The sequence below is a fragment of the Corythoichthys intestinalis genome, chromosome 16, assembly GCF_030265065.1.
Source record: "Corythoichthys intestinalis isolate RoL2023-P3 chromosome 16, ASM3026506v1, whole genome shotgun sequence".
Classification (NCBI taxonomy): domain Eukaryota; kingdom Metazoa; phylum Chordata; class Actinopteri; order Syngnathiformes; family Syngnathidae; genus Corythoichthys; species Corythoichthys intestinalis.
In genome coordinates, this window is record NC_080410.1 from 20,427,706 (window position 1) to 20,451,648 (window position 23,943).

Below are 23,943 nucleotides of genomic sequence, written 5' to 3' on the forward strand. Positions count from 1 at the left end.
GGCAGGGCAGGGGAGGAGGGGGAGGAAAGGGAAAGGGGTGTCAATGCAGTTTCTGTCTTTCCCCAAACCCCCCCAAAACCAAGAACAATGCAACACTACAGTGGGCCACCCGTAGCTTGCTATCTTATCGCTCCAACATTCGACAAAATAAAACAAAGCAGTAAAACCTGATCAATTTTATGATAGTAAATAAAAACATTCTTATTTTGTGTTTCATATTTCATTTGGAGCATTTCACACGCTTCTCTGGGTGTCTGCATTGTCCCGCACATTCTCTCGGCATTTCGGAATGCAAGTTGATAATGGTGATATTGTCGATATAGAAACTTAAACGGAAAAGTAACTCCCCAGAAATGAAAAAGAAACAAAGCAACATTCATTTCATTCCTGGATGCTTTGGCTAGCAAGTGTGCTTGAGAAGTTTTGTTTGAATGGAAGTCAAACCTTGCAGGCCACCCTATGGGGGCATTTCTTGCCTAAGCCGAGAGGCGGGTCGATAACTCGTAATAAACTGTACATGTCCTTATAATGAATGCGCCCGCTGCAAGAAAAATACAGGGGAGTTAGGAGACACTCACACACAGGAAAAACACACAAACAAACATTCATATAGAAGAGAAAACATTGGGAGGAAGAGCACAAATTCACACAGTATTTGAACATACTTTGCAATATGTTTACTGTAAAAAAATACTGTGCTAAATTGAGATCACCTACACAAGAATGCATGTGATAAAACCTTGACAAAAAACAGATATAAACACAGCACAGTACTGCATGCTGCACACTGGTAAATGTGGTCCTTAGTACTGCCAAAAATAAAATAATTGTGTTTAAAACTCAAACTAGATGCACGGTCGCTTTAATTAGCTATTGCTAACGACTATACTTGTGCACGTGCCAAACAAAAAACCTCTTAATAGCTTCCCGTGGTGTGCCTAACGCTTCCCTCTTAAATATGGGTTTAACCTTGAACCATTTGGTTGTGTGTTGCTTCTGCTTTCTCTGTGTGTTTGGTGCTTGGGTTAGAAAAGTGATTAGTGGTCAAACAAGCACAATGATCTAGTAAAGAGAATTAGTTATCTTACAATGAAGATCAGTTTACTTCCAGTACCCATAATCTGACAAAACCTACACCTTTGATGCAATGACAGTATCAAGGCAGGAATAGTGCTGCATTTTTTTCAGCTATTCTTTAAAATTTGCATTGTACCACACTGGTAACACTTAACAATAATGGTCCCTTAATTAACATTAGTTAATGCATTTTTAGACAATAAACAATGTTTAAGTACCATTATAATAATTCATATAATCCCTTATCTAACATGATATCATATAGCCTATTAATTAACAGTTAATGCATAAGATGCCACCTCGAATAATGTTTTATTGTTTTCAATAAAATATTTACAAGTCTTTGGTTGTGACTGCTTCAACTTCATTTATTTGAACTATCAATGGTTCAGCATATCTGCTACCCAAGGGTTACGTATGGTCCACTTTACAATAAGGGTCCAAAAAGCCTTCAGTAATACTTAATTATGGTTAAGGGGAGGCACTTAAGCATTTATGATTTTTTAGTTAAGGGATACATGTTTTACACTTTACAATAAGGGTCCAAACAGTATTCAGTAGTATGGTTAAGTAATACTTATGAGGCACCTGCACGCATCTTTTAAGATTAATATTACGTAATTTACATTAATAGTACCGGTGACACTTTAAAAAAAGGGTCCCTTAATTAACATTAGTTAATGCAATTTTAGACAGTAATAATAATGTATAAGTAAAATTACAATAATTAATATAATTGCTTATCTAACATTTATTAATATTTTAATTAACATTAGTTAATGCATTAGTAATGCATAACCAGACGGTAACTAATGGTTTGGTAAAATTTAAAAAAAATAAAAAAAAATAGGCCTATATAGGGTTAGGGTTAGAGTTTAGGGTTAGGGTTTGTTAGCTTAAGCATTTATAATTTCTTAGTTAAGGGACACATGTGCTACACTTTACAATAAGGGTCCAAAAAGCATTCAGTAATGGTTAATTAAGGTTAAGGGGGAAAATTAAGCATTTATAATTTCTTAGTTAAGGGACACATGTGCTACACTTTACAATAAGGGTCCAAAAAGCATTCAGTAATGGTTAATTAAGGTTAAGTAATACTTATGAGGTACGTTCACGTAAAATAATACCATACTTAAGGTTTGGTTAGCAGCACCCAAGGACTCACAGAGCAATGTTTCTCATTTTATAATAACATAATCACTGATTAGTACCAGTATACATTAATAACTATTTATTAATGCACTAATGTACTGTAGATGTGAATTAATGTTAAGTAATGTATTATATATATTTTTTAATTTTTACCAAACTTTCAATTACTGTCTGGTTATGCATTAACTAATATCATTACCTAATGATAATTAATATTACTAAACATTAAATAAGGGATTATATGAATCATTGTAATGTTACTTAAAAAAATAGTTATTGTCTTAAAATGCATTAACTTAATGCATTAACTCATGTTGATTAATATATTAATAAATGTTAGATAAGGGATTTAATCAATTATTGTCATGTTACTTAAACATTAGTTATTGTCTAAAAATACATTAACTAATGTTAATTAAGGGACCCTTATTGCAAATTGTTACCATAATACCATACTTAAGTTAGGTTCGCAGCACCCAATGACTCACAGAGCAATGTTTCCCAATTTGGAAGAATATATTCACTTACTAGGACCAGATAACATTAATAACTGTGTATTAATGCACTAGTGTATATGTGCATTAATGTTAAGACTTATATGAAGCTTTTATTTAAAGCATGCACAAGAACAGGAATACAGTATAACTCAATAAACAACAATACAAGAATAATTATTTTCGCTCGAAAGAGAGTGGGAACAAGAAAACTTAATCAATTATATACACATCAATTCTACAAGAACAGCAACAAAAACTGTCAGTAAATATCATTATTTTGTGAACAGACCATATCTTTACACAACAATTTCAATTTTTGGATATTTTGATAGTGCTTGAAGTGTTTGTCTAAATTGTTCCACAGTTTCACTCCACATACAGACACACAAAAACGTTTGCCAGTTGTTCGAAATTTTGGTAAAAGGAAATCTCCAGAACCTCACAGATTATGCGTACTCTCCTGAATCTTGAAAAGGTTTTGTATATTAGATGGCAGTAATTTATTATATGCTTTAAACAACATTATAGATGTATAATATTTGACAAGATCTTCCATTTTAAGTAGTTTTGAGTGAGCAAACAGATGGTGAGTGCGATCAAGAAATACAACTTTTACCATTAGTATAGTAACTATCTGGTAACATAGACTCCACCGCTAGTATTAAAGTTTCAGATGTGAAAATGAACTGATTTATTACCGTATTTTTCGGACTATAAGTCGCACCTGAGTATAAGTCGCACCAGCCATAAAATGCCCAACGAAAAGAAAAAAAACATGTATAAATCGCACCGGAGTATAAGTCGCATTTTTGGGTGAAATTTACTTGATAAAATCCAACACATAGAACAGAATAAAGGCAATTTAAAATAAAAATACAATGGAGAACAACATGCTAAATAAGTGTACAGTATGATAATTTACATGATGCATGAACAACGAAATACGATCATAGCCGGTATGTTAACGTAACATAGCTAGTAAGAGTTATTCAGATAACATATAGCATAAAGAACATGCTAACATGTTTACCAAACCATCAGTGTCACTCCAAAAAACCAAAATAACATGTGAAATGATATAATAATGTGTTAATAATTTCATGCATAAATCGCTCTAGAGTATAAGTCGCACCCCTAGCCAAACTATGAAAAAAAAAACTGCGACTTATTGTCCGAATAATACGGTAACTGTTGCAAGCTTGCACTAAATTAAAAAAAAAAAAAAAAAAAAAAAAGCTTCTTTTTTGGGCAAACACTTATATGATATGTTATATATTGCTATTGATCCTGAAAAAATAAGCAATTATCTCTGCATTTGGTTATTTTTGCGCATCTAGCATAAAATTTGAGAATTTTATAGCCATTTTAAGTTTTGTTATACTTGTATAAAAAATAATCAGGATTTTATTAGGGAACGACTTTGAATTTTTTGATGTCACTGCTCATGGAGACTCATATATGCCTAAGGGAGGTGCCTGTTCTGGTTTTAGGTCGCTAGCAGTTTTGGTTTTGGAAAATATTTTTAAAAAATTTTAAGATAGGCCCGCTACGGATTAGTCCCGAGCCTCGTCAACTGATAGTGAAGTGTATGATCTAATATACTAATTAATGTTAGATAAGGGATTATATGAATTATTATAATGTTACTTCAACATTAGTTAATGCATTTTTAGACAATAACTAATGTTAATTAAGGGACCCTTATTGTAAAGTATTACCAAATCTGATATTTTTCACAAATTAATACTATTGCTCGGTCCCAGTTTGTATTTGCATGTATGCGTGTGTGTGTGTGTCCCTCACAGATTTCAGATTTACAACAAATAATTAATGAATGCATTAGCCTTAGTGGAGCTAAAGATAAACTTTAAAAAAGTATATATTTTGTTTTAATTGAAGGTAGTCTGTAATTAAAGTTCCTGTAAAATTGAAAATATTGTCTTCTTAATGAGGCACAGCAAAAATAAGCTTGCTGTTAACAACCCTGCACAATCTGAATGATAAAAATGATTTCCCTTTCATATGTATCCATGGACAGTCTACAGGACAACATAAGTAACAAGCACACACATATTGGAATACAGATGCCATGAAACTTAACATGTCTACAGTTGATACTCTTCTGTAGAGTAGGACAATTGTAAGCAAGTGTGGACTTCGCCACAGTAAGTTTTTGGCTGTATTCAGAAACCAGAGGGAGGATTTGGGATTGGATTGGATTTTTAAGGACAATTTGCATATAAGGAGGGGGGGGGGGGCATAAGTAGGAGGGAGTGGTTGCCAGAGTGAGATAACCAGATGTCCTTTAGAGTTATTCTCATCACAACCCTTCTGACGGAAAACTACAAAACTGTGGCAGCCTTTGCATAGCAATTGCAGATTAAACAAAATCAGTTGGCAGTTGACCTTTGAGTGAAGCTACCTCAAGTATTTTAGACTTTCTATCATTCAGTCTGGATGGCTTACTTACTTGCGCTGACCAAGAGTATTAAACCCATTAAACATATTGCTAAATCAGCAATTGTGTAAAGGACACATACTGAAAAAAAAACATTTTTATGTATGGTTATTTAATTTGATGGACAGCAATTCTGCAGAGTGAATATCCGAACTGACCATTGACACCAGCTCCCAATTTAGTAGGATTGGATCCAATTTAATTAATAGAATTTCTCCTATGACAGAAAATAGTCCCATCATGTTTGAGGATTAGACCTAGATAAGCATTTTTTCAGTAGACCACAATGACTGGTGGATAGTATTAAATAATACACTTGCAAAATGAACACTGTTCCACAATTCCTAAGAGGAGTAGTACTACTCTAATTGGTACCCCCTGAGTGAGCAACTAGTGTTACAATAACTTAAGGAAACCAGAAAGACAAGATATTTAGTATCCAAATGTAAGCTCTAAACATTTCTGCAGAAGCAAAACATCTACAAATTATGTTTATGGATGCAACTAGAAGGTAGCTATAATGCTTTGCAAGTGAGCATCTTTAGTTGCGTGCATATATATCGTGATGTATGCTGCCTTCCCACTTACCAGGCGGCAGGATCATACTCGGCCCATATCCTGACATACTCATCCAAGTGGTGAGGTCCAAGTATAGAAGAATCTCTGGTCAAATACTCAAAGTTGTCCATGATGACAGCCACAAAAAGATTCAGCATCTGCACATGAACACATTTACTCTTAGCCTTGGATGTCCAACAGGCAAGCCTTGCCGATGTTTTATCAGAGTTGGCGTGAAAGTTTAACTCACCAAAAATGAACAGAAGAAGATGAAGGAGACAAAGTAAAGGTAAGCCACTTGACTGCCACACTCTGGCTCGGTATTCCCTGACAACTCATCACATTGTTGACCCCCAAGACAGGCCAGCATGATCTCATGCCACGCCTCCCCAGTTGCACTCCTAAAACATACACAAAAACAAAACAAACACGTTCAAAACCATAACTCATTGAAGTTTCGAAAATCGTACCTGAAGAGGAGCATGAGAGCCTGAACGAAGGTCCTGAAGTTGTTGTGTTGGTCAATTGCACCTTCTCCATCTTCTTCAATAGCAATATTTCCAAACAGCTGCAAACATAATAAAATTAAGAACACAATTGACATGTACACCTTCATTATCTATCTATTATTGTAGTAATGGGGGTGTTTCACCCCCATCTTTTCTTGCTGTATTTAAACTAGGGCTGTCAAAATTATCGCGTTAACGCGCGGTAATTAATTTTTTTAATTAATCACGTTAAAATATTTGACGCAATTAACGCACATGTCCCGCTCAGAAAGTATTCTGCCTTTTGGTAAGTTTTACAGCAAGGCTTTTTGTGCTGTCCAACAGCGAACTCTTGTGGTCGCTTTGCGACATGGTTTATTGTTTTCTTGCCAGTTCATTATGGCTGCACGACGTCTCGGGCTGATAATGTTGTGCTTATATGATCCTTGGACAAGATTTGTCCGTAAGTATGGTTGTTGTAAAGAATGTACATATTATGCTGGTAAGCGAAATGTTATATTTTTTGTATGAGACGCTTTTTGTTTATGTTTAGTGAACCTGTATAGCGTGCTAAGCTAACGTTGTTGCTAATGCAATGCTTGTGTACTTTTATTTTGTAGTTTTACGACGGTCTAAAGAGGACAATGGTTTGAGGCCATTTTATTAATAAATCAGAGGAAAAAGGAAGAAGTCTAATTATTAAGGCGTCGTTCACTAGCTGTCTAGCTTTGGAAAAAGTAGACGCTTCGGAGTGAGGACAGCATAGACAGATTTAAATGACAGTAGAGTGAAATGGCCACTACAGTCCTTATGTACCGTATGTTGAATGTATATATCCATCTTGTGTCGTATCTTTCCATTCCAACAAATTATTTTACAGAATATATATATAATTTACAGAAAAATATGGCATATTTTATAGATGGTTTGAATTGCGATTAATTGCGATTAATTACGATTAATTAAATTTTAAGCTGTAATTAACTCGATTAAAAATTCTAATCGTTTGACAGCCCTAATTTAAACCTAACAAGACTCTGTTAACAATAGCACAAAGCTCAAGAAGTCATGGATGCTAAACATGCACTTTTTTCCTTCCACCTGTAAAATTCTAGTTTTACTCAAATTACACTTAAAGATCTGATTTTGGAATATTGGTCATAAGCCATAATACAGCAGTTCTGTTTGTATTGTATATCCGTTTCGTTTGGCTTCCACACACCTGCATCCCAATGATGGCATAGATGAAGAAGAGCATGGCAATGAGGAGACATACATAAGGCAGAGCCTGAGGACAGACAAAAGGATTACTGAAGCATCTCAATATGCTTTGCTAAAGTGAGGTCACACTTGGACATTACGAATGTACTGTATCTGGTTTTTTTTTTTGTTTTTTTCATTTGAAGGGAACCTCTGAATTAAAGACTTGTAGGCTCTAATAAGCCACAATTGTTATCTTTTACTAACACATATTAATAGAAACACATAAAATATTGCCATTGAGTTAAAAATCAATAATATTTCACATGTTTTGACCTATGAAGGGCGCCATGTTTTATGCGCGCAATGGACGCTCGGGGTGATGACGTAGTTGGCCTGGACTGGGAGAATTGTTGTGCTAGCTAGCAAACGAAGCTAGTATGACGACGGGCATGATTTTCTCACATTCTGCTGCTGGTCAGATTGTTTTGTTACAGAGCTGTTCCAGATGTCGTACCTGCATCCAACTCCTGCTCATCAGCAGTGTCTTTAAACTGATCATAGGCAGGTTGCTACCATTTAACAGTTTGTATTCTCGATCCCTTCGTTGCCTGCCTTGGTTTTTTACGTGGTGAGACGTCCAACACATGCGCACATTGGAACACATGCGCACATCGGTTAAAAGCGGTGAGTATTTACTATTTATCTTTTTGTTGAGTCATTTATTACCTTTTCATTGCCTTAAAATACTTTTTGCATGTGTTTCCCTCTCATACTTTTAAGCATATTGTTGATCTGTTGAAAACATTAGTCACATTGCGTATTTTAACCAACTTTATTTGATATTACTATGTTTAAGTATTTTCTTAAAGCATCTTCAGTATGTTCTGCCTGTATGTATCTAAACAAAACAAGTTGAAAGTGCGCTGTAGTACTTTGGGTGTCAAATTTGCCTCTTGTAGAACGTTTCGCCGGTGTAGCATGTTTTGGCAGAACACCGGTTTTGTCCTACTTTCATTTCATCTTATCCCGTCTTTCCTGTTAATTTTGCTTTTGCTGCTCGTTCTGTGAAATATCGACGGTGCTGTCCTGCTTATTAATGTTCCTCTCCTCAAATTGAAAGGGCTGAACAGATGACATGTTTATGTCCCTAGTCATACTCTTGAGCCCAGCAGCATAGTCCAGTGACGTCACCACCCTGCGACGTCAACAACAATGGCGACCTACTAGTTAAACTAATTTTTACTAATTGCATAAAAACGAAAAACATCAAGAGGAGTTTTAATATCAAATTCCTTTAACTCATACTAACGTTTATCTTATAAGAGCTACAAGTCTTCCTAGCTGTGGTTCCCTTTAATATGTTTTTTTTTTTTTTTTTTTTTTAAATCAGGGCTTGTGTGATTTGCTATGCGATAGAGGACAGACCTTGAAGGACTGAACAAAGGTCCAGAGCAAGATGCGAATGGTTTCTCCTTGCCTCAGCAGCTTGATGAGACGAGCTGCCCTGAACAGCCTCAGGAAACTCAGGTTGATGAAGTTATTCTACAGCAGAGCAGTACCATATTTGGAGAGGGAGAGTATATGATAAATTAGTTTTTTTCCCCTCAATACAAAAAAAGGGAACAATGTATTGACATAGGTAAAAAGTTGGGAAGGGGAAAAAAGAAGGTTGAGGAAGTAAAGAAATCAAAAGTAAAAGGAGGATTCAAACTCAAGTCAAAAGCAAAGCAAACCAAACCAAACGCAGCAAGGCTCCAACAAGCGTTTCATGGACCAGAAAATACAAGACAAAAGGAGGAGAGGCAATTTTACATCGTTCCATTCAAATCTGGTTTCATAGTCAGTGTGGCCTGAGTGGTGAGTACAGATAGTTCAAAGTGCAGGGACGCAGAATGTTTGCTCGGAAAGACAATCAAATGCACTAATTCTCTCAAGGCAACAGCCTTTTAATTCAATGAAGCAAGTCAAAAGCATGCAGATGTGACTAATACAAGACATAAGAGCTCAAACATCAAAAGAATTGACTCCAAATTGAGTCAGGGGGTGGTAAAGGAACAAAAAAAATATTGCTTAATTTTTTTTTTTTTTTTTTTACAAAATAAATAAATAAAAATAAAACAAAGAAACAAACAAACAACTAGGAAAAATAAATAAAACCTGACCACATTCTTCCACCATTTAAAATGGTTCAGAATAGAAGGTCAACAAATGGCATCTAAAGTACTCAAAATAGACACAAGCATGCAGCTTCTATCCATATATGTGGATAGTATGGTCAAAAGAAGGAGGATTCAATATCAGACATGCAAAAGGATGCGTGCATTATTGGTTCACTCTGCCACAGCTTCATTTTTGGACTTGATGTTTCAGAGAAGTCCTTACAGTCACTGTCTATGTGCATATGTGCATTATGTACATTCAATTATTAATCAGCCCATGTGATAGATCTGACAATCTATTCGGGCTGATACAGTTCAATCCTTTACAAGCTTTACAACACCCGTTCTTAGTAAAGGATATATAGTATGAATGAAGATAGCAAAGACAATGAGTGGCAGAGGAATTAGGGAAAAAAACAGTTCAAGACTCCATAAAGTTTGAAGAACAACATGCACAATTTACATGCGATTAAAGCAGATACAGAAATAAAGGTCAACAAAAAAATTACAAACCATCTACATGTAGATGTTGCAGACACATTGTTTACAGAGGATTCATAGTTCATTTTGATTGGATGGTATCACAGGAAGTGGTTTTTGGGGCAGTGGGGATGTGTTCGGGTAGAATGGGGCGGGGCGAAGTACATTACAGCAGATCGCCAATAAGTTTGTGGAAGATTTAATGAAAGCATGTAAAAAAAAAATAAATTGTCAGTACAATAATAATAATATAGTCGAAAATAAGGTAATAACATATGTTGTGCATGAACACGAGAAAATATCTGTAAATAAATTGATGACATAATGCCACAACTTTGCTTTTCCCACCCGATATTGTTAGGCCATTTTGTTTTAATTTCTTGAGCAGATAAATGTGTTCAGACCAGACTGTTAAACGATTTCATCAGTTTGTCTACCTACAGTATCTTTCATATGTTCAATATACCATGTGAGGATCGAGGTTCATGTTCGTTCATGAACAACATGCTTTCTGTTAATCCATGACCCCATCACATTATTTAGAAAATCTCAAAAATTAAAAATTCTCCACCTGTGGTAAAAGTTCGTGAGACACATCAACATTCAGCAAGTTTCGAAAGTGTAACTGAAATTCTAAGCATCTTCCGAAAAAAAAAACAAAAAAAAAACATTTTAATTATAAAGCTGCATGTTGGAAATGCTAAATGTAAACTAAGAACATACAGTCATGTGAAAAAATTAGGACACCCGGTTAAATATTCAGTTGTTTATTAAGAAATGTTCACATGTTCACTGATCTTGTTTTTCTTTATCACTGGAAAAGGAAGTGATTTAATTGTAGGTAAACAATAAAAATTAACATTCTTCTACCCATTACACTACATATATTAATGAAAATGCATATTCGAACTGAGGAAAAAGTTACCACCTAATAGCTAGTGTTACCCCCTTTGGCTGAAATAACTTCAGTGAGAAACTTTTTGTAGCCATCTACCAGTCTTTGACATCGGTCTGAAGAAAGTTTGCCCCACTCCTCAACACAGAATACTTTCAACACTGAGATGTTTGAGGGGTTTCTTGTATGTAAAGCCCGTTTGAAGACACCCCAAAGCATTTCAATGGGATTAAGGTGCGGGCTTTGACTCGGCCATTCCAGGACTGTCCATTTCTTTTCAGCCAGTCCTTGGTGGATTTACTGGTACAGTGGGGCAAATAAGTATTTAGTCAACCACCAATTGTGCAAGTTCTCCTACTCAAAAATATTACAGAGGCCTGTAATTGTCAACATGGTTAAACCTCAACCATGAGAGACAGAATGTGGAACCCCCCCTCAGAAAATCACATTGTTTGATTTTTAAAGAATTTATTTGCAAATCATGGTGGAAAATAAGTATTTAATCAATACCAAAAGTTCATCTCAATTCTTTGTTATGTACCCTTTGTTGGCAATAACGGAGGCCAAACGTTTTCTGTAACTCTTCACAAGCTTTTCACACACTGTTGCTGATATTTTGGCGCATTCCTCCATGCAGATCTCCTCTAGAACAGTGATGTTTTGGGGCTGTCGTTGGGCAACACGGACTTTCAACTCCCTCCACAGATTTTCTATGGGGTTGAGATCTGGAGACTGGCTAGGCCATTCCAGGACCTCAAAATGCTTCTTACAAAGCCACTTCTTTGTTGCCCTGGCTGTGTGTTTGGGATCATTGTCATGCTGAAAGACCCAGCCACGTCTTATCTTCAATGCCCTTGCTGATGGAAGGAGATTTTCACTCAAAATCTCTCGATACATGGCCCCATTCATTCTTTCCTTTACACAGATCAGTCGTCCTGGTCCCTTTGCGGAAAAACAGCCCCAAAGCATGACGTTTCCACCCCCATGCTTCACAGTGGGTATGGTGTTCTTCAGATGCAATTCAGTATTCTTTCTCCTGTGTTTCTACCAAAAAGTTCTATTTTGGTTTCATCTGACCATAACACATTCTCCCAGTCCTCTTCTGGATCATCCAAATGCTCTCTAGCGAACCGCAGACGGGCCTGGACGTGTACTGCTTCAGCAGGGGGACACGTCTGGCAGTGCAGGATTTGAGTCCCTGGCGGCACATGTGTTACTGATAGTAGCCTTTGTTACTGTGGTCCCAGCTCTCTTTAGGTCATTCACAAGGTCCCCCCCGTGTGGTCCTGGGATTTTTGCTCATCGTTCTTGTTATTATTTTGACGCCACGGGGTGAGATCTTGCATGGAGCCCCAGATCGAGGGAGATTATCAGTGGTCTTGTATGTCTTCCATTTTCTAATAATTGCTCCCACTATTGCAGATTGAGTCTTCCCAGCCTGGTGCAGGTCCACAATTTTGTCTCTGGTGTCCTTCGACAGCTCTTTGGTCTTGGCCATAGTGGAGTTTATGATAATAATATAATAACACAATAATAATGACGATAGAATTCATGGTGGATTCTATGATGGTAGCTCTGCCCAGGTCCTGCTGCATCAAAGCTTCCCCAAACCATGACACTTCCACCTCCATGCTTCACAGTTGGTCTGAGGTTATTTTCCTGGAATGCTGTTTTACGCCAAACATGTCCTCTGGAGTCCAAATGATTCAATTTTAGATTAATCTGTCCAAAGAATATTATTCCAGAAGTCCTAGTTTTTGTCTACATTCACTTTGGCAAACTTCAGTTTGGCCTTCATGTTCTTCTTAGAAAGCAAAGCTTTCCTCCTTGCACACATCCCATGAATGTTAAATTTGTGTAGTCTCTTCCTGATTGTACAGGCATGATGACGTTTTAGGGTTTTTGGAGACTTCTTTTAGAATTTTACGGTCTGCTCTCAGAGTTAACTTGCTTGGACGGCAAGACCTAGGCATGTTGGCCATTGTTTTGAATGTTCTCCACTTGTAAACTATTTTCCGGACAGTGGAATGACGGATTTTATTTTCTTTTGAGATCTTTTGAAATCCCTTACCAGACACATAAGCTTCGACAATCTTCATTCTGAAGGCCTCAGAAAGCTCCTTTGATCTCACCATGCTGTTTTCTCTCACTTCAACAGTCAGTCACTGTTGAAAGTATTCTGCCTTGAGGAGTGGGGCAAACTTTCTTCAGACCGATGTCAAAGACTGGTAGATGGCTACAAAAAGAGTCTCACTCAAGTTATTTCAGCCAAAGGGGGTAACGCTAGCTATTAGTTGGTAACTTTTTCCTCAGTTAGAATATGCATTTTTGTTGATGTATTTGGTTTTGTGCATAAAACAATGTTAATTTGTATTGTTTACCTGCAAATAAATCACATTCTTTTCCAGAGATAAAGAAAAACAAGATCTTACATTGATATGTGAACATTTCTTAATAAAGAACTGAATATTTATTGGTGTGTCTTAATTTTTTCACATGACTGTACTCCAGTCTGATCAAGTCAATAACCTTTACAAAAGACAGTTTCAGTGGTATTGAGCACAAGTATGATGTTGTCATTTTGGACCATTCCGGAAACTGCAAATGTAGAAACTTAACACTGATGAACTTCACAAGATTGATTCAATTTGACCGCATGCACTTTTATGTCTTTAGAGTTCCAAATTAGATACTGACAGACACAAATGCTGCTATACTCCCTAAAGTAGGCCAATACTTTATTATTTGATTGACTATATTAGGTTGCTCCAAGAAGCTGGATGTGCCCTGCAGCATCAGCATTCTTCTAGATTTGCTGTCAGTGAGTCGGTGCCACACTTCCAGGAGTGTGGTCTCCCCAGGTCCCACAAAGTGGGACAATTATATAAGACTTTCAAGACATATTCGTGCATCGCTGAACAACACAGGGCTAAAGTGCGCCCCCCTAACCCAAAGGCTCTTCCTTGACTCCTTGTCTTTCCTGCTGTACGCCATCCGGATATTTGACAGGTGTGCAAAGCCACAGACACATTCAGAATCTTATCTAATTCAAATTAGTTCTCATAACACGCCAGTGTTGACTACTTACCCCAAGTTCAGTAACCAGAATGTCAGTGATGCTGCCTAGAACTGTCACACAGTCAAAAATGTTCCAGGCATCTTTAAAATAATTCTGTGAGCAGGATAGGCAGAACAGAATAAAACAAAAACAAAAGAGAAATAGAAGTCAGAGAGGTGGGACAGTACCAGTTAAATATAATCAAATTACCAGATTAAAGTAATGAAAAAGTGTCAGGAAAGATGAGGAGGAAAATATAATTCAAAATAATCCAATAAAAGTGAGAAAAAAGAGAGAGGAAAAAGCGATGAGACAAATGGCCCATCAGTGAGAACACATTGGCTCGATTCCATCGGATAAACTGCAGGAAATTGTTCTTCATCAAATTACCACACACTCTATATCATTAGGCACACATACACAAAATATTAAGAAGAATTGGCCTTCTGAAACTTTCGGAAAAGTTTCTTACTTTACAACAGCTAATTAATGAACACCATCCATCCACACATCATTGCGGACATTAATCCTTCTTAAATTCCCACCCGTGCACACAATACCGGAATAAAAAAAATAATAATAATAGGAGAGAGACTGAGCTGAGTGGCGTCTACTTCCCTAGCGCTCCTACATGGTGCCTGCAGCCAAATTGTGCATTAGACCAGTGGAAGTAAGCATAAGCAGGGAGGAGGCTATCAAAATAAACCACCTTGAGACACACTCACCCTCGATGTTATGTGTCTGGAGGGCTGCGTAATGTGTCTGTATGTTTTGGACAGCATTCTCGGAGATTTAAATCCGCTCTCATTTAATCTCCTCCTGCTTTCGTAATCCATGGTCTTCTTTATACCACAAATCTGTCATTCACCTTAATTCCTCTAATTATCGTGACTATGTCTTCTTAATATTCATCCCTTAAACTATTAGTCTACCCCACTCCACTCTACCCTCATCTTCTTAAAAGCATCTTCCTGGCTCGTCGTCCCATAAAGACAAGCAACTCCCCAGCTCCCAATCAGGTATCGCTGCGCAAAGTACTGAAACACCACTCGCTTCTTATGTTTGTGTTCAGGTTGTGAATGAGCTATTTCCTTCCTATCATGACTACATAGTGTGTAGTATTTCATTAATCACCGTGACTTGGTGAATGAGGTGCCAGCGCAGGCGTCCTATAAAAGAGAGGCCCATTTACCAGTTAATAGTTTTCTATAAAAGATTTAAATGGTTGTCTGTATACTGTACTTTGTATACAGAATGCTGTCTGTATACATTGAAAGAAAATTGTACATTTTTGTTGTAGCTGTAGTGTTGTTGAGTTATGTCTAATAGCCACTATGGGATTATCCAGCTGCCAGCTTTCTATATCACTTATCCCCATTAGAGCTACGGGAGAACTGGAGCCTTTTGCAGTTGTCTTTGGGCAAGAGGCGGGGCACACCCTGTGCTGGTCACCAGCCAATTGCTGGGCAAAGATAGACAAACCATAAATCAATCTAATCTTCACCCTCGCAAAAATGTTTAAATCTTCTGTTAAAGGAGCAATCTATAAGATTTGCACTTAAATTATTAATTAGAGGACCTTAATACTTCAATAGACATTAAGGAAGCATGTTTTTCGGAACTACTTCAAATACGGTTCTCAATGGTTTAACTGAGATTTTCCCATTTTAAAAGTCGATTGTAAGCCTGTAGAAGTTGTTATTGTTATGATTCTGTGTTCACAACGGATGTCCTACCCTCCACCAATCAGCCGATTATGAGATAAGTTCTATGTCTTCATCCATGCTGCCACAGCGCTCTGTGGGCTTCATAAACTAAGGTTGCAGAAATAAGAAGAGGATATGCATATACATCATGCTCTTGTACTTAAAGTACGTTTACTTATACCACAAGAATGTGTGGTCAATTTTACTCAGTTACACTTGTAGTACAAGTACACATAAGTACACATACTTGTAGTACATGTATGTGTACTTACGTGTATATGTAAATACTACAAGTATATACTATAGTCACACCTGAGTATAAGTCACACCAGCCATAAAATGCCCAACGAAGAGGAAAAAAAACATATATAAGTCGCACCGGAGTATAAATCGCATTTTTGGGGGAAATTTACTTGATAAAATCCAACACATAGAACAGATATGTCATCCTGAAAGGCAATTTAATATAAAAATTTAGGGCTGTCAAAATTATCGCGTTAACGGGCGGTAATTAATTTTTTAAATTAATCACGTTGAAATATTTGACGCAATTAACGCACATGCCCCGCTCAGACAGATTTAAATGACAGTACAGTGAACTGCCCACTTGTTAATTGTGTTTTATGGAGTTTTCCTGCCCTCTGCTGGCGCTTGGGTGCGACTGATTTTATAGGCTTCAGCACCCATGAGCATTGTGTAAGTAATTATTGACATCAACAATGGCGGGCTACTAGTTTATTTTTTGATTGAAAATTTTACAAATTTTATTAAAACGAAAACATTAAGAGGGGTTTTAATATAAAATTTCTATAACTTGTACTAACATTTATCTTTTAAGAACTACAAGTCTTTCTATCCATGGATCGCTTTAACAGAATGTTAATAATGTTAATACCATCTTGTTGATTTATTGTTATAATAAACAAATACAGTCCTTATATACCGCATGTTGAATGTACTGAATATATCCATCTTGTGTCTTATTTTTCCATTCCAACAATAATTTACAGAAAAATATGGCATATTTTATAGATGGTTTAAATTGCGATTAATTGCGATGAATTACGATTAATTAATTTTTAAGCTGTAATTAACTTGATTAAAAATTTTAATCGTTTGACAGCCCTAATATAAATACAATAGAGAACAACATGCTGAATAACGGAATGCAAATATACTGTCCTCACCAGGACGCTACGGCTCGGTCCTGGCTATACAGCGAGCTAAACTCCCAAATGACAATGCTGGACATCCGTATAATTTGCTGACTCAATTTCGTCCTCGATACCAAACAGGTTTGCATCAACGTAAATAAATAATAATTAGGTGCTTTTACAGCAATAACACAAACGGTTTGCATGCGTTCGCTAGCATTAGCGTATTGTTCAAACAACTGCACAACTGGCTCTTTGTGTCTGATCGCGGGTGGAAAACACACCACAACAACATAAAAGATGATCCACACAGGCGTTGCCTCTGTAGAGATATTTTACAAGTGTAAACAATGAACGTAGGTTCGCAACTGTCTCTCTCGCTCTCTCTCTCGCCCACTCGCTCAGAGACGCTGCGTCGTTGTCCATTTTCTTCTGCCGTGTGAGCCCTCTTCTTCGCGTAAACAAATGCAACTTCGCCCTCAAGTGGGCATGAAAGCGCCACAAACTAAAAGCATGCATTTCAATATAAAAAAGTCAATAATACAATTGAACACACATTGCCAAAGGCAGAACGCGAACGTGGCCATAGCTATTAAGAGTTATTCAGATAATTATAGCATAGAGAACATGCTAACAAGTTTACCAAACCATCAGTGTCACTCCAAAACACCAAAATAACATGTGAAATAATATCATAATGTGTTAATAATTTCACACATAAGTCGCTCCTGAGTATAAGTCGCACCCCTAGCCAAAATATGAAAAAAACTGCGACTTATAGTCCGAAAAATACGGTACATGTTTTTGCGTACGCTTAACCACTTATATGTGTACAGTACTTGCGTGTATTTGTACTACAAATATGTGTGCTTGTGTGTACTTGTACGACAGGCAAGTATGATTGCGTGTACTTGTAGTACAAGCATGTGTGCTTATGTGTACTTGTACTATAAGTACATGTTTTTACATGTACTTAACAACTTGTATGTGTACAGTACTCACGTGTACTTGTGTGTACTTGTACTACAAGTGCATGTGCTTGCGTGTATTTGTCCTACGGGTACGTGTGTAACCGGTTTTGCATGGATCCACGCCGCACGATGCGATCCGATCCTCCTCATCCAGGTCAGGACCCTCGCGCACGATGCGTCCAGCATGGCAGGTAAGTGCTCTGATCACTAAGCCAAAAGCCCGGGCTAGCAGCTTTAGCTGCCAGCACACCCACTTGTAAGCATTGGGAGGGAGGTTTCCACGCACCGCACACTACAAACCCACGTGTACCCGTTACATGTGCCCCTGTACTACGAGTATATGCACTTGTATTACAAGTGCATGCACTTGTGTATAGTTGTACTACATGTAAGTGTACTTGCAAGTACTAGTACTATAGACCCTACCCACCGACGTCACAAAATCAGGTGCTCGCTGTATGGTTCCGCCCACTTGTCCGTCATTTTGTGTCTGTATTATCAATTGTCTCAATTGATCGAGCAATTTATAATGCATTTCATGGAAGACACGGTGCTTTCAGATGCCGTAAACTCACTTGATGCGTTGCATAAAAGGCGTTATGTGGAAAAGCTTCAGTTTATCCCTTCGCCAGATCCATATTTGATGCCTAAATCGATGTTTTTCGACCCGCTGTCTCCGCCGTATTTGCCTGACATCTGCTAGCTACCCTGAACTGTACAACTATCTTGTCCACACAAAATCAGCCTATTCTCACGAAAGTTTGAAAAATTTTAAGAGCTTGGAGGCTTATAAATACTTCGTTGCTGGTTGGGTGAAACAGGTCCTCGTCCACGAAAATTCGGCAGGAATCTATCTTGTGCTTGGAAAGGTGAGTTACGAAATTTTCAATTCAAAATCTTTTGTTATTGCTAACATCCACTGTCAAGTCTAATGTATTTCATGTCGTTTGTCAATGGAGTTAGGGCTTTTAATGTTTATATGGTTTAGCGATAGCACTCTCACTACATACATACGTGTATGTTGTCGGCGATTAGCCTAGCAATGATCTTAATTGTGGTTGTCAGCCCAAAACCCTCTAAATATATATTAAATGCATCTTACCAGATATAAAATGACTACTTCATAATCTGTGGTAATCGTTTGGAGCCCAGTTTTCTCGTCGAATTGCAGCAGCCCATCTCGCTCTCTTCTCTCCGGGTCTCTCGGAATCCGGTAGAACTTCAAGTCTCTCCGTCTTCTCCGTCTATCTTCTCTGTTATTGCAACTGACCGCCACACACGCCTTCACCATTTTGATTATTAATGTTAACGAGCAGAAAAACACGTCGTAAATAGGAGGAATGTACGTAGCCGTAACAGGGAAACATGATGTGTTGACGGACAATTGGGCGGCACCAGTCAGGAGGAAGGAGTTGTGACGTCACGTGGGTAGGGTCTATAAGTACATGCACTTGCGTGAACTAGTACTACAAGTACGTGTACTTGCATGTGGTTGTACTAGCCTATAGTACAAGATACCGACCAGAAAAGCTGTTGACGCAATTTCTTCAGAAATTGCATTTTGTAGTTTCTGACTAAAATGCAACATTGGTATGATAACTCAGCTTCATTCTCCATTGTGAAGCACTTATCTGGTGTTCTGTCAAAATTTACTCCCTTATAAAATTTTGCTCCCAAAGCTTTTGTAGCGCCTCTTTTACATTCAGCTGGACTCTCAATGTTATCCAAAGGTGCTAGCTAAACTAGATACATCATAAACATACATGTGCAACACGAAAATGGAGTAAACCAATACTTAACGACACGGCGAAGTTGTTAACACTGATAGAGCGGAGTGCAGTTGTTGTGTGCAGCTAACATGGTTGGATGTGTCTGAGAACTTTTGTACATGTCTTTCCATGATCAAAGTTAAGTAAATATTCCTTTCTTTGAAGAAAGTTTGTAGTGTTTACTTTGGAATCGCTGCATTCATTTCAACGTTACGCGCATGCGCAGAACCGCAAAGTAGAAATTTTTGATGGGTTGCAAAATTTGTCAGAACACCGTCAGCCCAAAGGGGAAGGGGATCTTGTGCGCTTCAATAGTTTGATGCTGGTTGCAGTACCATTTCTGGCCGCCAATCTTACATAGTGCTCCTTTAATCTAACAATGCATATTTTGTAGCTGTGCGCGCAGGAGAAAAACCATGAAAAATTCACATTTTGAGGCAAGAACCCCCGCGGCCCTCGTGTAAGAAGGAAGCTAAATTAATGAATTAAAGTTATAGGACTGAAAACACGTATTGTCTTTGTTATGTTGCATTTACCTGAAATCCATCACTCGAAAATATTCCTGCTTTGTAGTATGGTCAAATATTTTTGCATTGTATCAAATCTAAATACCATGAATCATTTGTGTTATTAATGATAGAAAGAAAACCAAATATTCTGTCAAATTGTTTTACAATGTTTTTAAACAGAGTTCTGGAAGGTATAGCACTAATTATTCCCCAAAGTCAACAAAATTATTGACCTCAGCGCTAATCAGGAACATTCAACACATATTGTAGACAGGGACACTCATATCTACTCACCAGTGCACCAAAGGCAATAATCTTGAGTACACACTCCATGGAGAAGAGGGAGGTAAACACTATGTTGAGGTTGGCTAAGACAGCTTCATAGGCATCTGGGGCTTCATCATACTAAAACCAAAGATAAAAACACAAATTTCTAGCCGCCAAAATACAGCATCTAATTTTGTTGCCTCATTCATAGAAATACAGTAAATGTGACAAAAACTTGGGTCAAGGCTCAGCAAAAGAAGCAGAATAATTAACTCATTGTTTGCCATTAACAACAATAGACATCCCATATATTAAAACTGACAGGACACGTTCACGCTCATCTTTCAGAGCCATTTACGGTGCTAGACGTCCAATTCCTTTTGACTGGGAGAGGCGAATGAGTGAATGTTCATTCGTCCTCTCCCCAGCCAAAAGGAATTGGACGTCTAGTGTTGTCAATGGCAGCCAATGAATTAAATGAGTGTAGCACTAATGCATCATCATCATTACCTTCATCATTAGGACAATTGTGTTCAGTGCGATCATTGCCATTATAGTGTACTCAAATGGCGGTGACACCACAAACTCCCACATGCGGTACTGAAAGCTAAGCTTGTTCTTTGGCATGTGGCGAGTCAGAGGCTTGGCGTTGATGGCAAAATCGATACAGGCTCTCTGCAAGCATTAAACACAAAGGTAAGTTTTGCAGTATGACTACCACAACCTCAATTCCTCCTCACCTCATTCTTTTCCAAACTATAATCCTCCATCATTTTGTCTCCTTGCTCCTGGAAGGTGATAATGATAAGAGCCACGAAGATGTTGACAAAGAAAAAGGGGAAGACCACGAAGTACACCACGTAAAAGATGGACATCTCCATTCGATATCCCGGGCTGGGGCCCTGATTCTCATAAGTTGCATCCACTGAATGCTTCAGCACACTTAGAAAGACAAAATAGTGGGGCATAGATTAGATAACGCTAGGGTGGGGTTGAGTTGGAAAGTGAACATGGTTGTCTACTCACTCCGGCCACCCCTCTCCAGTTGACACAGTAAAAAGGGTGAGCAGGGCCCAAGCCACATTGTCGTAGTGGAAATCGTACTTCTTCCATTCCCTCTTCTGTGCCTTCACTTCATTATCACGCCCATACACCAAAAACTCGCCTCTACATGGGCAAAAGGCAGCATTAGCACATGTGCAGACTAGTGTTGCACAAATATCATTTTTTGGCTCCCGATACCGATTCCAACACTATGCTGTGTGATAACAGCCAATGGCAATACTGAAGCGATACCATATTTTTCACAAAAAATGTATATATACAAAATCGTTTTCTTTGGTACTGAATTACAGCATACTAAGTTGGATGTAAAGTAATTACTAACATGGTTATGTCAGATGCTGCTTAACTCATTTTCAGCCATTGACGGCACTAGACATCCAATCCATTTGAACGGAGAGGGTTGGCAGCAAATGAAGGAACATTCATTCATGTCCACCCTCCAAATTCAAATGGATTGGACGTATACGAGTTGTAAACATATATAGATTCACAGCAGATGGACGATTGGACGCCACACGATTAGACATCAATAATCATCATGGGAAGGGTAAAAAAAGCTCTCCTTTATTTTACAGCGGCATAGGTAGCGTGTAGCCATCTTGGGTAGCGCGACCAGCGATTAAAAAGTAGATCTTAAAAGTACACATTGCACAGCATCTGCTTCTTATTTCTCGCCGATACGATGATGTCATTTAAGTACAGCATCGGTACCGATAACGAAAATGTAAAAATCAGCGTGTTTAGTGGTAATGTTTGCAATAGTGTTGGTATCAGTGCAACACTAGTGCAGGCATGAGCACTTTACATGCTCATTCTTAATTATATTATTATTCTTAATATATATATATATATATATATGTGTGTGTGTGTGTGTGTGTGTGTGTGTGTGTGTGTGTGTGTGTGTGTGTATAGGCTGAAAACACAGACGAGAGTGAAAAAGCAGTTTCAGCTCTTGCGCCCCTCTTTAAAAATAAACTGCTGTATTTTTAGCCAAAACAAACTGTTGTGTTTGATAGGACAATATGTTTATATGCTGGCATAGCAGATTCATGGCGCATTAACCCACCAAACTATTTTTAATTTATCCGCTTTATCCTGAAAACCCCCGTTTACAGACGTCGCACAACCGCTTATGTTTCAACCCAGCCATAAAAAGAAAGTAAGTAATTATATTTATTATTTGAAATGTCTGTCATTTTTAGCTTAGAATCATTTATTGATGTCTAATATTTTGTTTCAAAAAATAAAAACACCTTTAAAAATTATTCAATCGCATATTTTAAAGATGAAAAAAAATGAAGTCACAATGAAAAAATGGCGTCTGTAAAAAAGTCACAGATATTTACCTCATAACTATCGATTAATTGTATTTATTTGTTAGTCGCATTTGCCCCGATATGTTAGATGATAAATAATCGATCCAAACAAATAAAAATTACAAACAAAAAAAAAGCCAAAAACAAAAAAAGTTTAAAAGGGTAAATATATGACAAAGAACATCTCGACCACTCCTTGATGTCTACGATTTCTGCATCACGACCCTTGTGATATTATCATGTTTCACCCATAAAATCCCCCAAAAATCCGGCTGTGGCCGTTCACATCTGTGTCCTGACACTTGATGATACATGCTACATGGAGTTTTTTGATCGAAACAAGGTAAGTACGCGATAATATCTCGTTAAAATCATGGCGTCTTTAATTCTGCTCTCGTGTGCTCTCGCCTCCAGTTAAGATTTTGAAATTTGGTCAAATTGGGGGTCTCAGAGCAGAAGTTCAAGTCACCTGAGTGTTTTCCGCTATATATATATATATATATATATATATATTTTTTTTTTTTTTTTAAATAATTATATTAATACATATATAATTATTATTTTTATATTATTATTATTTATTTTTTTTTATAACGATTTTTTTTTAACCTTGGTATCTTGCAGAGTAAGTCGCATCAACCAAAACAATAATATTCTGACCTGCAGTCGCGTTCAAACTCTTTGGACTCATCACTGCAGTAAAAGAAACGACCCTTGAAGAGCTGCACAGCCACCACAGCAAAGATGAACATGAAGAGCAGGTAGACAATTAGAATGTTGAGGACATTCTTCAGAGAGTTCACCACACAGTCAAAAACAGCCTGCAAAAGTGAAATTTGAAGACAGAATAAAAGATTCATCCTACGCTAATATGATAGAACACAAACAGGGGGGGGGTTAAGTCTAATGAAATGTTTTCATAACTAAAACCGTACCTTGAGTTTGGGAAGACGTTTTATTGTTTTAAGTGGCCGCAGCACTCTGAGCACCCTAAGAGACTTGATAGTGCTGATATCTTTTCCTTTGCTGCTCCCCCTAAACGCGCAAACAGAATCATACACACAAAACATTTAGAGAGTCAGCGAGTGCATTCGATGTAGTCCTCTGAAATCCCAAAATAGCGGCAGGCAGACACAATTTGTTTGTATTTGTGTCCTAGTT

At 37.5% G+C, this 23,943-nt stretch overlaps 1 protein-coding gene across 15 annotated transcripts in view; it reads right to left on the reverse strand.

Annotated features, from left to right (window-relative positions):
* Positions 1-23,943, reverse strand: part of cacna1aa (calcium channel, voltage-dependent, P/Q type, alpha 1A subunit, a) — a 142,520-nt gene that overhangs the window by 41,141 nt on the left and 77,436 nt on the right. For 12 of the 15 annotated variants that reach the window (XM_057860514.1, XM_057860511.1, XM_057860516.1 and 9 more), the window contains 13 exons: positions 23,718-23,817; positions 23,443-23,603; positions 21,428-21,568; positions 21,142-21,343; positions 20,912-21,076; positions 20,429-20,539; positions 14,056-14,139; positions 8,859-8,975; positions 7,453-7,518; positions 6,213-6,310; positions 5,993-6,143; positions 5,773-5,900; positions 445-541 (listed from right to left, as the gene is read on the reverse strand). In XM_057860514.1, the coding sequence (XP_057716497.1) occupies positions 445-541; positions 5,773-5,900; positions 5,993-6,143; positions 6,213-6,310; positions 7,453-7,518; positions 8,859-8,975; positions 14,056-14,139; positions 20,429-20,539; positions 20,912-21,076; positions 21,142-21,343; positions 21,428-21,568; positions 23,443-23,603; positions 23,718-23,817 (1,621 nt within the window). The remainder of the gene's footprint in view (positions 1-444; positions 542-5,772; positions 5,901-5,992; positions 6,144-6,212; positions 6,311-7,452; positions 7,519-8,858; positions 8,976-14,055; positions 14,140-20,428; positions 20,540-20,911; positions 21,077-21,141; positions 21,344-21,427; positions 21,569-23,442; positions 23,604-23,717; positions 23,818-23,943) is intronic. The other 3 variants (XM_057860515.1, XM_057860505.1, XM_057860503.1) reach the window with 1 other exon arrangement.